The 16188-nt window shown below is 39.3% G+C and overlaps 1 protein-coding gene across 1 annotated transcript; it reads left to right on the top strand.

The window, feature by feature from the left end:
• Nucleotides 1-222: 222 nt before the first annotated feature.
• Nucleotides 223-14444, top strand: LOC145232616 (uncharacterized). The gene is made up of 7 exons (XM_080097278.1): nt 223-541; nt 1165-1237; nt 3015-4080; nt 5786-5939; nt 6971-7021; nt 9168-9314; nt 12521-14444. The coding sequence occupies exons 1-7, from the start codon at nt 458-460 to the stop codon at nt 12779-12781; spliced, it is 1836 nt and encodes a 611-aa protein (XP_079953404.1). The 5' UTR covers nt 223-457; the 3' UTR covers nt 12782-14444.
• The last annotated feature ends 1744 nt before the right edge of the window (nt 14445-16188 follow it).

Below are 16188 nucleotides of genomic sequence, written 5' to 3'. Positions count from 1 at the left end.
AAAGTTATGTTGACTTATGGTGCAGTAAACCGTGGTTAACCAGGACCCATTTAGCCAAAAAAATGCCTGAATTAGATGAAAACCCAAATTAGAAGACGTCAATTAGTTAAAGCCTTACACATTACAAATCATTTGTACCTAAGTTTGGGTTAGGCAAAGATTCAGATTAACTAAATCCAGTTTAGCCAAGTATTATTTAAATCCACAATATTTTACTGTATTTTTTTTAATCCACAATCTTTTACAGGTCATTAGAAGCATGGTGTCTGTCATTAACTGATTTTGAAGCACGCACGAGTGCTTTTTGCACCAAGTGCGTTGAGTACAAGAACTCAGCCAAGGGGTTGTGTGGTGCCATGGTAGAAAAGGCGCTGTGTGTTAATAAAGCCACAAGCCACTACCACTCCGAACAAGTGCCCATCAATTCCATCAGTCCTGGGTCAGAAACAACGACAAGATGTCGGCCGTTGTGACTCAACTCTCTTTTAACATCAATGAAAAGCTTCGAATTGATGACCGAGGTTTTCCTCCGTTTCAACAGGTGCAGTTTATCATTGTCTGCTCTTATTGGTGTGGCAATTCGTTTTTGTAGGGCACCTAAAACTATTTGAAAGCCTGTGGTGATGGCGATAACTGCTTGCATAACATGTGCCCTTTGCCCTTGGCACGGACATTTTTGTGTTACGCCAAATTTTGCCACCAAATTACTAGAGTTACAATATTTCCTAAACACAAAAATAGTCTGCATTCTTATGCAGTACAAGGAATGAAATATGATTTCAAGCTTTGAAGGCTTCAATTATACCTTTAGAAAATGCCAAAATGTTGTTACACTGGCACTTTTATATGTCACAAAATCATTATGCCAGAAACCCATATGGTACTTTAAAACAATGTTGTACAAGACAACAATGAAAAACTTCAAAGATTTATGAGAAAAAGTGTGAAAGATTATACGAAATTATGATTTTAAGCTTCTGCATACAAATTAAGGTACATAAATTATACCTTCAGAAAATATTAACAAATTATTACGCTGACACTTGAGACTGCCAAAACAATTCATTAAGCCAGAAACCCTTATGGTACCTTAAAGCAAAAGAACAAATTTAAACAGGTGAAAGATTATGTGATTATCATTAACGCCTATCTTTATGTCTTTAGCATCACAAGCCGGACAACCCTGCTGGGCCTATGAACAAACCATCTACCTCATTTTCATACACGCCGCCGAAAGGTAAGCCCTGCTCAGTTCTGTAAGCTGCTGCAGTTTGACCTTATTCATGAGGTGATGGTGGGTTAGGCAGCTGTTAATCAAATGTCAATTTTGCAGATCTAATTGGATTTTCATCCTGGTACATCAGTTAATGCAGGCCATATCTTTACACAATTTGATAAAACCTACCAAACTCCATCTCTTTAACTTTAATACAACTTATTTTAAAATGTGAAAAAAGTGTATGCACGTTCTGTCCTTGCAAATTTTGTTACCAACACTTTTAGGGCTTAGAATTTCAGTGGTGTTATCTTGATTTTGTTGACCCCTACTTAACAAGGATTGTGGGAAAACTCAAGCTGGTGCATTTGAGATAAAAGCCAAATCGTTTAGGTTACGGTTGCTTAGCGTTGCGTGCACTGTATACCAAAGTAGAGTGTTGTTGCCTTGTTGAAATTCGCCAATTGAAGAGCAATTGACATTCGAACCAGCTTGAGACGTAGAGACAAGCTCACACCAGAACCAGATTGCTGTTTTTCTTCGTGTAATAGCATACTACACACGGCTCTAGGGACAAGAAGCGTAATAACTCAGGTCGCTTGTTTATTTTGCGTTGTCGAGCCTCGAAAAGTCGGCCATTGTCTGCGCTAACACCGATTGTGTTGTAATCAATCCGCGCGCTATGTAGCATTCTTGGGCCAGTCGGGTCGCTGTCGGCACAGGCCCCGCGCGTTGGCATTCGTCCAAAGCGCTCCGACACTGAATAGAACGGGTGGCACCTAATTTCATTCATGGCGACTTTCTTTACGCTAGTGTACCATATGGGTTACCCGTCGCGGCCTTTTAGGCGTGACCCTGATTCGGCGCGTTATCTAGCGTTACGAATTCCGACTCAAGAACCCTGAGACCGCGGCCTTTATAGTATTTCGACGTGTTGATGCTACGGGCTTGCAACAGTATACCCCCGTTCGCAATTGTTGATCGAGTCTTAAACTCTCTTATCAACAGAAATGATGTTTTTACAAGCTATGGAAGTGGAGATAGCGCGTTTTTGTGTTGGCTTTGAACAAAGCTCCCAGGATTCGGGCCCGAGCACGCATGGTTTACTGCCAACCAATAATTGCCGGTTATGATAGTATAACGGTTTCTTAGGCGTCAATATTGGTTGTTGGGAGTACTGTCTGATATATTTGTAGCCGATTTTTTGTTAAAGTTTTGACAAAAAGCTACGGAAAACAGCAATCAAAATTGATCACGATTGTATGCAACTCCTAAAAGACAAACAAATTCAAGGCAAGTTAAGAGAACCTTTATCCTTTCTTTCAATATCAAAATAAATTTAAAATTCATAAAAATGCATTATGAACAGGGCACGCGGGTTTGTTTTTTACGCATTTCAGAACAGAGTTGTAAACGGGCCTGAAATTGGAGCCCGAACCCGAATCGTTTCTGAGAAGCCCGTTTAAGCCCGAAAGTTTGATTGACAGGCCTATGCACTGAAGCCCCAGGAAAGACAAGACAACAAACACAATAGACAATTGGTCTTGAACACGGCGTGCTATTTGGCATTAGTTCAGGTCCAGAAACTGGTTACTTAGCTAGTTAAATTTATTGAAAAAAATACTGACACAGAGTGTAAAGTCATGCCCGAATCAAGCCCGTTTTTATAAAAACAACGAAGCCCGAACCCGGTCCGACTTACAACTCTGTTTTAGACACAACCTTAGGCCTGCTTCCGAATTTCGGCGGCAATTTAGAGCAAAATTCCCTTAGTCACGACCGTCTTCCTTTGTCGCAGAGCCTTTAGGCCAGTGGGTTCCCTCTCCTTCCCGTGGATCACCCGGACCTTCCTCAGCAGGGCAGTCTGTATCTACCTCAGTCACTAGCGCATCAGGGGAACACGCCTCGCACGCTGGAACGTCCGGCGCTGTGGTAGGCGTGTCATGCCAGAGATTTACGCCACAACGTACAGGCGTTCTGACTCGGCGCGACCTCAGGTTTAGTAACTCGCTACAAAAGGCTAAGAACGTGGATACGACCCAAGTGACTGTGTTTGATCTGCACGAAGCCGGGAAAAAATCGACTAGGAGTACTTTATCGGCGATTCACACCACAAGAAGTGGAGCTGTCAATAAAATCTCGATCGCTGTGGACGCCGATAATCCATTTCAATTCAATGGTGGTACTAGCAAGAAAACTGACGCAGTGTTCCCTAGCGTTGTGGGCAAAAGCTGTACACTACATTCACCCAAAAAGGCAACATTCACGAGTGGTTCGTTTCAAACGCCTTTACCAGCAGGCAGCGATATCCCTCCGATAAAAAAGCATTGTCGATCAGTTTCGGAGCCTGATGAGACCATGTCGGCTCTAGACCCACTGGAATCCACTGGCCTTTCCTCTTCACGTAGGTCTAAAGTATGGAAGCCCATACGACAGCTACGAAGCGATTCGCGACGTGCGCAGTCAGCGTTTTCCAACTCTAGCGACTGTTCCCGTTCTCTGGACTGCTCCAGTGCTACTTCAATAACTGGAGACTCCTTGCTCACTCCACCAGCGTCTCCAGTCCCGCGGCCAGCATCTGTCACTGTGATAAAACAAGAAAGCGGTTCTTGGACTTTTCTGTCGTCTTACCAGCACCATCTTAGCGGTTCGTTTCCACACTCAAACAGCAGTTTTAGTCCTTTGTCTTCGCCCTATTGCAACGCCACTTCCCCTTGTTCTTCGCGTTCGAATGAAGTTGCTTCAAGAAGTTGGTCACATTCCGGCTTGTCCGCCACCAAACGTAGCTTATCGTTTTCCGATGATTTTGAACACACTGAAAGCATTCATTACACACCGTCGTCGACACCAGACCTCGAAAGAAGGTGAGTTATGTAAATTGAAAAAGGCCGTGCCATATGGCAATGCTTGGAAGACCATCTTGATGCGGTATAATGCCTTTAACTGGCTTAGCGTACTATGATTGAAAAATGGGTATATTCAGTCCAACGCTTTCAGCCATTGAGCCACGCCCTTTGTGAATAAAAACGTTTTTCCCAGATTTTACATTTAGGGTATCAGGCAACATTTTCGAAACTGTCGTTTCGGACAAGTTGGTTTGTTATAAAACTTTTCAGAGTTTGTTTTGAAAAATGTTTTGGTGCGCATCAAAAATCGGTCGAATGAACTTTGTTAACGTTTTCTTTATGAAACACCCATTACATTTCCTATCAGGTCTAAAACAAGCATTGAAACAGCTTTCCTAAACAACCGAAGCTCGTTGCTTTCTTGTTTGAGAGAGCTTTGTTGGTTGTTTTTAGAGAAGTATTTAAAAAAAGGTTTTGATGCGAATCAAAGTTTGGTTGAATCGACCTTATTAACGTTTTTTTTTACATAACATCCTATAGATTGCCTATCAGGTCAAAAACAACTTTCGTAAACAACCAACGCCCGTTGCTTTACGATCTTTTGATGTTCCTGTTTCAGAACCTCCGTCCTGCGTCCGTAATTGGCAACACTGTGTTTATAATAACGTTGGTAGTACGACTCTCATTTGCCTTGGTGCCAGAGGCCAGATGGTTACTTAAATCTCCGGGTCATGTCACGAATTTCTCATCTCGGTCCTTGAGTCTGTGTTTTCGTCACGGTTTTGGCCATGAAATGCATTACGCACTTGGTATAGTAACGCTGTATTTTCTAGTATGGGCTCTAATGAATGAAATATAGCCTAGCCTTGCCCATGTGATTAGCCTATTTTACCGTTTCAACCCCTAAAAGTATTGCATTACGCACTTTCTGGCAACGCTGTATTTTTTCAGTATGGACTCTGACATACTTAATGAATAAAATTGCTTGAGAGTGGGTATTGACTCGCCTTGGCTATGTCCCTAGCCTATTACACGGTTCTGAACGGGCTACTTTGAACGGGCTACTAAATTACGCCATTCACAAAATTCATGCAATCTATTATTAAAACTTCTTTAAATGAGTTAATCAATGCAATCTACTCACAACTTTAAAAAATGTTGACGGCTTGGGCTATTAGGGCCAGAGTGAGAATTTGTACATAACAATAGCTTTAGAATTCATTATCCAATACCTGTTGGGGCTAATATTGTTATACGTGTTAACATGCAAAAACATGCGATGTTTTGCACCAGACCAAACACATGCGAGAATATTAGCTCGAAATGCATCTGAGATTAAAATTGTAATGTTATTGTTATTGCCAACCCACACCCTGTCCCCAATAGCCCTAACCGTTAGCATTTTTAAAAGTTTAATATGGGTAGATTGCATTGATTAACTACCTTAGACAAGCCCGTTTTAAACCCTGAAATGAAAAACCTGGTACCGAAAGTGCGTTTTCACCATTGGTTTATTTTCAACAAACAAAACATATGTTCGTTGTGCGTGGTTGAAGAAAACGCCCAGAAGTGACATTTGCCTTTCTAAACTGTCCAAGAGTCTTTGAATGTCAAAACATATTTTGTTTCATATTATGCTTTAATCTTGCTCATACCAAACCTAGGCATTTTATCGTCGCGAATCTAACCTTAAAATCAATGTAAAACGTTGTATTTTTACCAGATTTGAGCGTGTTTCGTCCCGTTATGGTGGTTTGCTACGATGTCAATCACACCCGTCTGATCTAAACGCAAGAAGGACCCGAAGTCGAAGCCGAAGATCGCATAATAAGCTTTGCTATCAACGACCAAACCTCGATTTTGCGAAAATGAAACAGGTATGTACCGAGCCAAGTTGGCTCGGCCAACTCTATAATTAAGAAAACAGATCATCTGGTTGCGTTAAACCCATGTTTTCTTGTATAGCTTACTTTAATTTAGGTTCATTTCAAATATGTTCCTAGGTTGAATTAACAACGCATTTGAGCTATATCATGGACTTGTGATCAGAAGTACAGTTAGAATTAACCATTTGACTTTACCGTTATATTTTCTGGACAAGCGTTTTTTTATTTAACCTTTAATGAACACAGTAGCTTGACGTAGTAATAAAATTTACAGAAGTTATCTAAATTTGAAACATCAGCAAAATATGTTTAGAGAGATTCACTTGAAGTGTTGTGGCATATATGTAAATAATAGATAACTACTGTTCTTTTTAAAATAACAAAAAAAACAAATATGTTTTCCAAAGCTATTGAACAAAATGCCGACAAGTTTGAAACATTCCCGACTTATAATCTATTCATTAACTGGTATCAGTTTAGCTATTATCAAACGTTCCAACAATAATGACAGATTGCAATTGACATATCCTTCCTATCATGTGCTGGGTGACTTTGAAGCCTTTTCTTTGTCCAGTATGTTATAGCAAAAATTGGGTAGTGTTGTTATGGTATATTAAGCACACAAAAACGGTTAGAATTGGTAAACAATCTTTAAACTATATTCCATATGCTTGAGTTTATGAGAAAATACTGTACCAAAATTTTGGTAAAGTGTAGGTGACAATTAAATTAATGTCACAATTTTTTTTCCAAACCATTCTTAAACGTTTAATGATGAAAATAACGGCCCTAATAGATGTTAAAAGCGACATACAAACGTTTCGGTGACAGGTGGATATAAACGGGTGTAACTGATGTGGCTCTCCATAGCACTAATGATGACATGAGCTTTTGCCGAAATTTTGAACAATAAAGCATGTCGCTTGTAACGTCTGGGGCGTTGATTTCATCATTGCACTTATGAACAGATCCGTTTATAGTGTTCTTTAACGTGTTTTTGAATGTAATATATCTTTTAACAGACGATGAATAAAAGAACCAAAGGAAAGGAAAAGCACAACTCTTGCAATCAGGTACGCGAAATCTTTCATAAAAACCCACATTAACATTGTTTTGCTACGGAATAGCATCTTGTCGAAAGATAATAATGTTTTACGATCCCTCTGGGACCTCCGTCAGTTTGTTGGTAGCAAAGCCTTGAAAAGCTCTCGTCTATTCCGCCGTGTTTTGTTTGCATAACCTCTGGCAATAACATCAACTCGACATGATTTCAGGCCCAAGAATATTTGATTTTATTCGCTTCATGCAAATACCTTACGCGCCACAAGTCCTATTTCCAATTGTCGTGGTGTATAAGATTGCATAGGCAGAGCTAAGAAACGGAAAGTGTAGACTTTTTACTAGATGACAGACTATGTGTATTACATGCAATTTTTAAACACAAAGGTCATAGCAATTACCTTTATGCAACGTGTAATCTTCTTGGTAGTTTACAACACCATAAAAACATAAGAAGCTAATATACTTCGGCGAGAAGGAGGCCTAAAAATTACTCGCTAAAACGCATCTGAAGGTTTGGTTTACAAAGTTAAGGAACAAAATCTTTAGCGTTTATATTTAATTGCTAATATATTCAACATGTTCATTGTAAACTGCTGTACATGCATAGCAACGTATTTATACTAAAAAAAACGGTGCAAAAAAATTCCTTTTTTCTGTGTGTGTGATGTTTGTTTCTTACCGTGGTTGTAGGCCACAAACTATGTAGGTAAACACCGTTTTAAAGCAGCTCTAAAACGAATTGCGTCAAGTATGATTTTCTTAGGAAAGTCGCCAACGCTCTACCGTGCGTTTTGGAAACCAAGTTCAACATGCAGTTATTTAAGTTCAGTATCGAACGCAAGAAAATACTTAAAAACACGGTACGGCTAGCTTATCTAGCTCATGGGTTACCAATACCGTCAGTTGACAGATCCGTATCGCACCTTACGCCCAAAGTGCCCTAAACAATTTCTATTACTCAGCCCAGTGCAGCCGCGCGTTTAGTGAATGTAATCATTCAAATCCTGTTTTTAGATCCCGCATATCCTTGCTTCTACGCAGTAATTCTATGTCCACGTATAACCCGAGCCGGTTGTGAACTGAAGGATTATCTGCAGTTTTTAGAGTCATTATGAACACGTAGCATCGCACCATCAATCAAAAATCGTTTAAAATTTGTCTTAACAAGTAACCCTTTTTTAGTAGTTACATCAGCGTTGAACGTTTTGCACTTGCTGTGGACTTTTGCGTGGGTGGCCTATAGCGTTATGAAGTACAACATTTTACTTGAGTATTTGTAATGGCAATGAATTATTTGCTTTTACGTATAAAAAGGCGCGTATCATTGAGTACATTGCTCTGAGGCATTGTGGGATAGGCAATTTTGGGAGATAATAATGAAAAGTCAGTAGACATCTTTTTAATGCCATGTTATGGGGAAAACGTTTCTTGAATCACTTTTACACACAGAAATATTTCGGGAGATACCAAAAAGTCAGCAGACATCTTTTTAATGTCATGTTATGGGGAAAACGTTTCTTGAATCACTTTTACACACAGAAATATTTCGGGAGATACCAAAAAGTCAGCAGACATATTTTTAATGCCATGTTATTGAGAAAAAAATGCTTGCAAAGAACAGTACTAAGTACTTACAAAGGCTCTGTTTCAATCACAGAATAGTGCGTATCATGCAATACATTGCACTGAGGCATTGTTGAATAGGTAATTTCGGAAGACATAAAAAAGTTAGTACGCATATTTTTTAATGCCATGTTATTGGGAAAATTTAGCTCGCAAAGATTTTTTTTTTTTTTCGCAAAGAGGTAGTTAGTTTTTAAATCGCTTTCACACACGGAAATACGCGTATTATGGAATACATGGTACGGAGGCATTGTGGAATAGATAATTTCGGGACATATCAAAAAACCGAAGACATATTTTTTATGCCATGTTATTGGGAAAATTTGCATTTACTTTTTTGTACATTTTTATTATTTTTAAGTTTTTTAATTGCTTTTGCACACACAAATATGCGTATAATGCACTGATATATTGTTAAATGGGCAATTTCAGGAGATATCAAAAAGTCAGTTGATGTCATATTACTGGGGAAATTTACATTTTTGCCTATTTTTATTCAAATATTATTTAAGTTTTTGTGGGTTTTTTTAACAGTTCTTAACGAGCGGGAGCTGGCCTTCTCCGAACACGGACTGCGACGGCGCGAAAATTCCAACCATTAATCCAGTGTTCCCTTCGGCCATTCAAAGTAGCGACTGTTCGCCTGAAGAACTGCGCTGCCACGACACACACCAAACACCGGTAAGTTCTGGGTTTTATTGTGCCCTGGCCAAAACCGAACCACTCGGGAAACAGCGCAGAAATAGTCAAAATACTTTGAGAGTAATTGCTGAACAGCTGTACATTTCGATTGTCGAGTTGTGTTCTTGAAACTTGTATGCCGGTTGAGTATTTGGTGCGTTTTTTGACTTGACTGAGTTGAACTTGTTGCGTTTTGCGTTAAGGCTGATTGAGGTAAAATTTGAAGTTTCTGCCTTATGCAACAAGACTAAACGACAATTTTAGGCGTGAGCGTATTATCTTATAGTTTTAATAAAAGGCTTATTTTCTTTAGTTTTGCCGCAATGTGGTTGACATTTTGCGTATGAAAACCAATTAATTTTATTGTCCATGAGCATTTAGGCGTGAATTTATGTTTTTATTTCAAGTAAACGTTGGTTAACCATAATACAAGTATATTTGAAGTAAGTTTTCATTTGGTCCACGCTGGCACCGTGGTCAAGCTTTGTTACACACAACAACGCTATAAAGCTTTTCCAAGTGTTTTGTGACTTCTCATGGTCATTATAAACAAGTAATGAAAATCCATTGTTAGTCGTTTCGCACAAAAGTGCGCGCCAACGGTCAACCGATTAAGACTTTTAACATACCTGTCAGCGATTAGATTCTAGCAGTTCTTCCTTTTTACGCATAGTAACATTACATTAAGTAATATGTGCTGTTTTTGCGATTTTGTTGACGTTTCCCTTACATAAGCCACTGAAGCAATGACCAGCGCTGTCACTAAGCTAGCGAATCTGCTTTTCAAAGTGGTTCTTGTCCTTACATGCCCTTAATTCTACTATGTGGGATAAGGTCTCAACAAGGGAAGTTGTTATAATTCCTGTTACCTACTGCCCTGTCAAGAGTGTTTTTGCACGTCTTCCTGGAGATGATAGTAGTAGTTTGACAAACGTGGATGACACTCTGGATAAAAGTGTCAAAGAAATGTTACAAACTTAAGTTTGACTAAATCAAAAATCTTATGTTTGCTACAAAACTACATTTGAAATGTTAAACATTTGGCCAAAAACTTGAAAATTTTTTTTTGTCGCTTTGCTTGTACGGTTACTGAAATTAGGAAAGTTTTTCAGGCGAAGAACATGCAGTAAAGTAGTAAACCTCGGTTAAACCGGTTTCGGTTAATCCGGACAAATTGTTTTAGTCCAAATGGGTCCAGATTAACAGATATTCATTGTATGTCCAAGTTTCTATTTTTTGCAAAAAAATATATTCTTTCAAGTTGTTTGATTTTTTAAATAGATCCATAATAGACACTACCACCGACATATTTTCGCGTGCGTTTCAATTTTCATACAACTCATGCTATAACTTATACTGCTCCACCACTTTTCAACTTTGCAATTTGCTGCAGGGACTGTTCATTAGGAATTCGTGAAATACCAAACAGGGAATGCTGTGGCTGTGTCTGCCAGAACCTTTGTTTTAGCGCAGCCTAATGCCATGGAAAGGGCATACGATCTCAAAATAGCCGTTTTTACTACTAGCACATGTTTAGGTTAAAGTCCCAGACACGAATACATATAAGAAGCCTTTGTTAAACAAAATAAAGCTAATTTACACAGATGTACGGAGAAATATTTAGTTTTTGCGTAGTCGACAAATTGTGCTACGAATTAAAAGTTACACAAAAATGTATAACGTCAAGAACGAATATCAACGGGTTCTTAATGACCAATATAGTTTCCATAATAGAAAATGGGCCCGGAATTGGCACTTGTGGTAGAGTTCCCAAAAATTTTGCAATCGTTTTTAACGTCGATAAAGCTAGTAATGCCACATTTCTATATTCAACAGTCATTGCCATAATGTTTTTGCCCTAATCTGTAAAGCATTCCAGTTGTATGCTGTTAGTCTTCATGCGTGGTGACTTGACGTTGTTATCCCCTTGCGTGTAGCCAGAGCGTATAAAATTGCGTAGGCGTAATTAGAAGGTCGGTGAACGGGCCCCGATAATACGAACATTCTTGTATTGAACGTACATGAATTTTGTGCAGCCATGTTGATAAATTGACCTGGTATTGAAAAAATAAATCAACAATTGTTTTTTTTTTATCCATATATACCTTTAGAGATGAGTGAAGCCAGATTGGAAACGATGTTTTGCATCCGAATTGGTACGCGAAAAAAATGTATTCGAGAGTCAAAATGCTTGTTTGGGTTGCATTGTATGTCATTTGTGTATTATGCTACAATTTAGGTTGAAAATGTTAAAAATATCGCCCTGTAGCCTACATTTTTACAAAACATATTTGTGACGTCACATTGAGTGGGTGGCTGCTCTTTGTGACGTCACGTTTTCGCGTTACGCCCTACCGATCGTAGTCAATAGCAGGGTGCGCTGTGTTTTGGAAGCACCCCCCTAAATACACAAGTGAAACAAACTTATTCAATTGTCTGTTCAAAGCTGTCTGCGCTTGACGTCCATGTATTGGAATAAAACATACCTTGTGCCGAATTGTATGAACGATTTTATATTTAGTTTTTACGTAATGAACATCGCGCCGTTTGTAGCCTACATGGCTTTGACAGATTTTTTTTCTCTTAAAGAATCACAAAGTCAATTATATGGAATTAATTAAGTCCTTCCAAAGAGCATACACATGGCCTTTCTAGAAACGGTAACATCAAGTTGCTTAAAAGTCGTTAAGTTTTATTAAATGTGTGTAGACCGTTGCACAAAATCGAACTGAGGTATTTTGCACAACTCGAATAAACAGCAATCGCTTTACGACCGCCCACAACCAACATGTTGCGCTCGTTTTGTATGGAACGTGGTCCAATTGATGTATTTATGTGTGATGTGTGATCTTGTATTAAGCTGTGTGGGCTGAAATTGAACGTTTTAACAGGGAGATAAAGGCTATTCATGATTTTGTAAAAAAATGTAGTAATTCTTCAACACTTGCCCTTTATGCAACATACGACACTTTAAGAAGAGTTTGTGCCCGTACCCTGTATGATGTCACGAATGACGCAAGAATCAGAATCGCAGTGGCATCAATGATGTCACGAATGACGTATGAATCTATTTAGTGTGCAACCAGCAATCCGCAGTACACTGATGTAACAATTTCTATCAAAAAAAATCGGTTTGATGACGTAGTAATTATGACGTCACAATCACTTTGATGACGTAGTAACTATGACGTCACAATTGCGTGCAGATGGAACAACACACGCCGTCGTCTTCGCCGTTTATGTTTACGATCGGACCGAACGCACCCGGTATGTCTCACATCAGGGACGTTCGGGGCCGGATTCCGTCGCCCACTGACGAGGTTCCGGGCGAGGCCGATGACCCCGGAGACATGGAAGACACAGGGGAGCTGGCCACGGCGCCAGGCGGTGTCAGCGCAAGTTTTATGCTGGACTGCGATGATCTCAACGTTGACGAGATCGAGAATGAGTCGGATGACGAGTTGTAAAATTTTTGTACCGTCGCGTTTTTTTATGAATTAGGTTTTAGTTATTTTTTTTTATTCGGCGTTTAGTTACAGTTCGCCGATGTTGCTTGGTTAATTCCTCGTTTCGTGTCGCTGTTTTTTACGCTCCCAGTTTTTCCTCAGGGAGGCCGAGTCCCAAGCCCTGACACAATGACCCGGTCTTCACTATATTACCTCGTTTTGAATGGAGAATTTGCTTTGACGATTCTCCACAGGGGCGAATTTGCGCATTTTGGCAAGGCCTCGCGGGCAACAGATGGCCTTGAACTGTACAGCTCGTTACACACAAGCCTGTAGGATGTATTTGAACAACAACCTTGCACTCGAAAACTAGTACTTATATTGCCAACAGCGCTTTACCATTACGGTTTGGCAGATTTAAAGCGGGTTTCTGAACGTGCTTGCCGCAATCAACCATTTAAACACCATTTAACTGTGTTGCCTCAGTTATGGTTTACACAGTTTTGTGTGCTTGACTGCACGGGTATGCTTGGAAACCTGGTTTAAACAGGCAAAGTCGTGCGTGTTAGAATCCCATATTAAATCTGTTCTCGGGCACATTTGGTTTACAACACAAAGGCGTTTGACCTTTTAGCACGTGTTAAGCACGATTCAACCCGTATTTCAACTTATTTCACTACTACCTTATCTGTATTTTCAACAGCAGTGCCTTGACCTATAGTAAGCCATGTTTCGGCGTCTATTGTAGATCGGGAGACCTTTATTTCTGTTTACGTTCCAATGGATAATGGTGTAGTCAAGAGCCAATCGTTTTGTTGCATCAATTGGATAGTTTTTCCACGTTTTTACGCCGTACAGATATAAATATATATTTACGTTTATTGTCTTGTTCGCGCTTTAGAAGAAATTTAGTGTTTTCACGTTATAAGGTCTCATAGCATGTCGAGGGCTACAGTTTGTGTACATTTACGCCGCCGATACACAATCACCCCTTCCCCCTTAGATACAAAGCCCCGTTTGGGCACAAAACTTACCCCAAGAGCGTTGCACACTTTTACAATCCAGTCCTGACTGCGTTTTTCCCGCCCTGACTAAACTCCCCAATTTTGTATTTTTACACACTTTTGAGCTTGAGCATCGTCTAAAAACCCATTATTTGCAAAACGCGTCAAGAACTTGCCCTAAACAGGCTGAAAAAACATTTTTAGTCGATTGTGTGATCACATAGATTGGGTTTCCAACGACCTTTGTGCACTCATTCTTTACAAAGGTATAACACAAGCCATTAACGGTATTTTTGCAAAAGCTTGTTCGGAAACCCGTAAATGTAGCCACTACTATACCCCACCGTGTTAAATAGCCACACACCATACAGTAGTAGCGAAAGTAGAATCCTGTTTTAAGAAGGTTTTTGCGTATATTTTGTGTTTGTGCGTTTACCCTATGTACAAGGTGTGTCCTTACGCGAATGAACAGTCAGTCTTTTCGATCGAAAACCAGCTCTTCAGTATCTATCGAACGATGTGCTCTCCCTCGAATGCCTTTTTGCCCTCTCGAATTTCGGGCGACGTTGTATTTTTTAGGCGCTACATTTCGCCAAACGTCGTTTTGTTGTTTAGCTGTTACTCCTTTTTTCTCTTTGCGAGTGTTTTACGGAGACTAGCAATAAAAAACCAAGAGTCGCTTTTGTGTTGTGTTTTTTACCGTCAGTCCTAATTAGCAAAGCCGCCTGCTACAAGAAAATTGGCGCAACTTTTAAGCACATCCCGTACGTTTCAGCAACGGCATCTGCTTAGCTAGAAAGATGACCTTTAAAACTATTATGGCTTGGTTGCCACTTGCCACACAAACAGTAAAGGCCCAGAAACAATCAATTTTATGACTGCAAGCTATACATGTCATGCTGGTCAGCGTGTCTACCTTACAACTATTCCAAGGCTGTATATGCCTGTTTTAAGACTTGTTTTTTTAAGCTTTACGACAGCACGCAATTGAAACGTAATATAAAGTAGGGATTTAGGCTGGGTGTTAATGATGGAATTGATTAACTTTTTTGGCTTTGAAAATTCAGCGTTTTAGTTTCGAACGGTTGCAAAAAGAATAAATTGAGTCATGCTTAGCGCTTTAAATTTACTAAATAGAGCACAAAATTTGCAACAATGCCTGTTTTGAGCACAATGCTTTAACAATGGAATGATTAATTGTCCATTGAATGTGGGTTTTATCCGTGCAGCCCCGGGAATTATCAAATAATAATGATGTTGTACGCATTTGACAAAGATCAAAAGAGAAAATTACAGCTTTGAAGCCTCTTATTAGGTTCCTCACAAGTATTTTTTAGCTGTTAAATCAATATTCTTTAAATACTGACTGCATTATGTTCAATCCTAGCATGTTAATCAGTCATACAGGGCTGGATTAATGCTTAGGTTTATTGCAGGGTCTTTACAGTCCATATAGCGACAGTTTTCAACGTTTCATAGGAACACTGTATACAATATACCTTTTGCAATAGGATTTGGCACTAAGATATCAAATACAGCGCTTTACACATTGCTTGAACTCAAACCACAATAGTGCCTTGAAGCATCACAAACGCACGGTTATTAGATCGTACAACGCAAAGTTTAACTACATTTAAACATCATTACGTCGTCACCTAAGTTTATGCACTGCAGAACTCGCGAAAAAAGGAAGTTGTACACTAAAGAATCAGCTGGTACATTTCCTTAATTTGCAATGTGCCCCATTTTGGCAAGGTCAACTGGGTAAAATCTCCATTCAACGCATGAACTTCGTTAAGAGTTGAACACGGACAATTCAGGCATTTTGAATGGTTTATAAATCGATGTGACGTAATCGCTGGGTTTGCCGACGCTGCCTGTCATTCAAAATGCTTGAAGCGTGACCGCCATTGAATTGTAGCAAATTTGCGTGAAGGGCGCAGCTTTTATGGAAGTCTGTTTGAAATTCCTTCTTGTGTGTTTACGCAAGTCAAACTGGTCAAATTTTTTTGCGAAAGTAAGTGCGTTCGAGGTATAAACCGTTTTTGTTAGTGTTTTTAAAAACACATTACAACTTGCACACGTTGAGTACATATTTTGTAAGACTAAATGTTTATCATTGTTTAAATCTGTTTCACGTCAGTGCCATTTTATAGGATTACGTTGCGAGATTTAGTTCGCTTAAAATTTACATAATTGTCAAAAAAATGTTTTTATCTAACATGGTTACTGACGGGCAATAATTAATACCTAGAAATAAACGAAAAATACTTTTGGTACTAAACAAAATGGGCCATTGGCGATTATACAATCACTGGAAATATGTTGGCAACCATTCAGTCTTTTACAATACAAGGATATCAACATTGGTATATCCCGACCATTTTTTATGTAAGTATGTAACCATGGATGCGGCTTTTCCCG

The sequence above is a fragment of the Phallusia mammillata genome, chromosome 6, assembly GCF_965637545.1.
Source record: "Phallusia mammillata chromosome 6, kaPhaMamm4.hap1.1, whole genome shotgun sequence".
In the NCBI taxonomy this organism is placed as follows: Eukaryota; Metazoa; Chordata; class Ascidiacea; order Phlebobranchia; family Ascidiidae; genus Phallusia; species Phallusia mammillata.
Note: the sequence above shows the minus strand (reverse complement) of the source record. Positions and strands in the feature narration are given on the sequence as shown.

Coding starts and splice junctions, on each gene's coding strand:
- LOC145232616 (XM_080097278.1), top strand. CDS start 458: ATGTCGGCCGTTGTGACTCAACTCTCTTTTAACATCAATGAAAAGCTT. Junction 5,940..6,970: donor ATTTTGCGAAAATGAAACAG/GTATGTACCGAG, acceptor ATCTTTTAACAG/ACGATGAATAAAAGAACCAA. Junction 9,315..12,520: donor ACGACACACACCAAACACCG/GTAAGTTCTGGG, acceptor AATTGCGTGCAG/ATGGAACAACACACGCCGTC.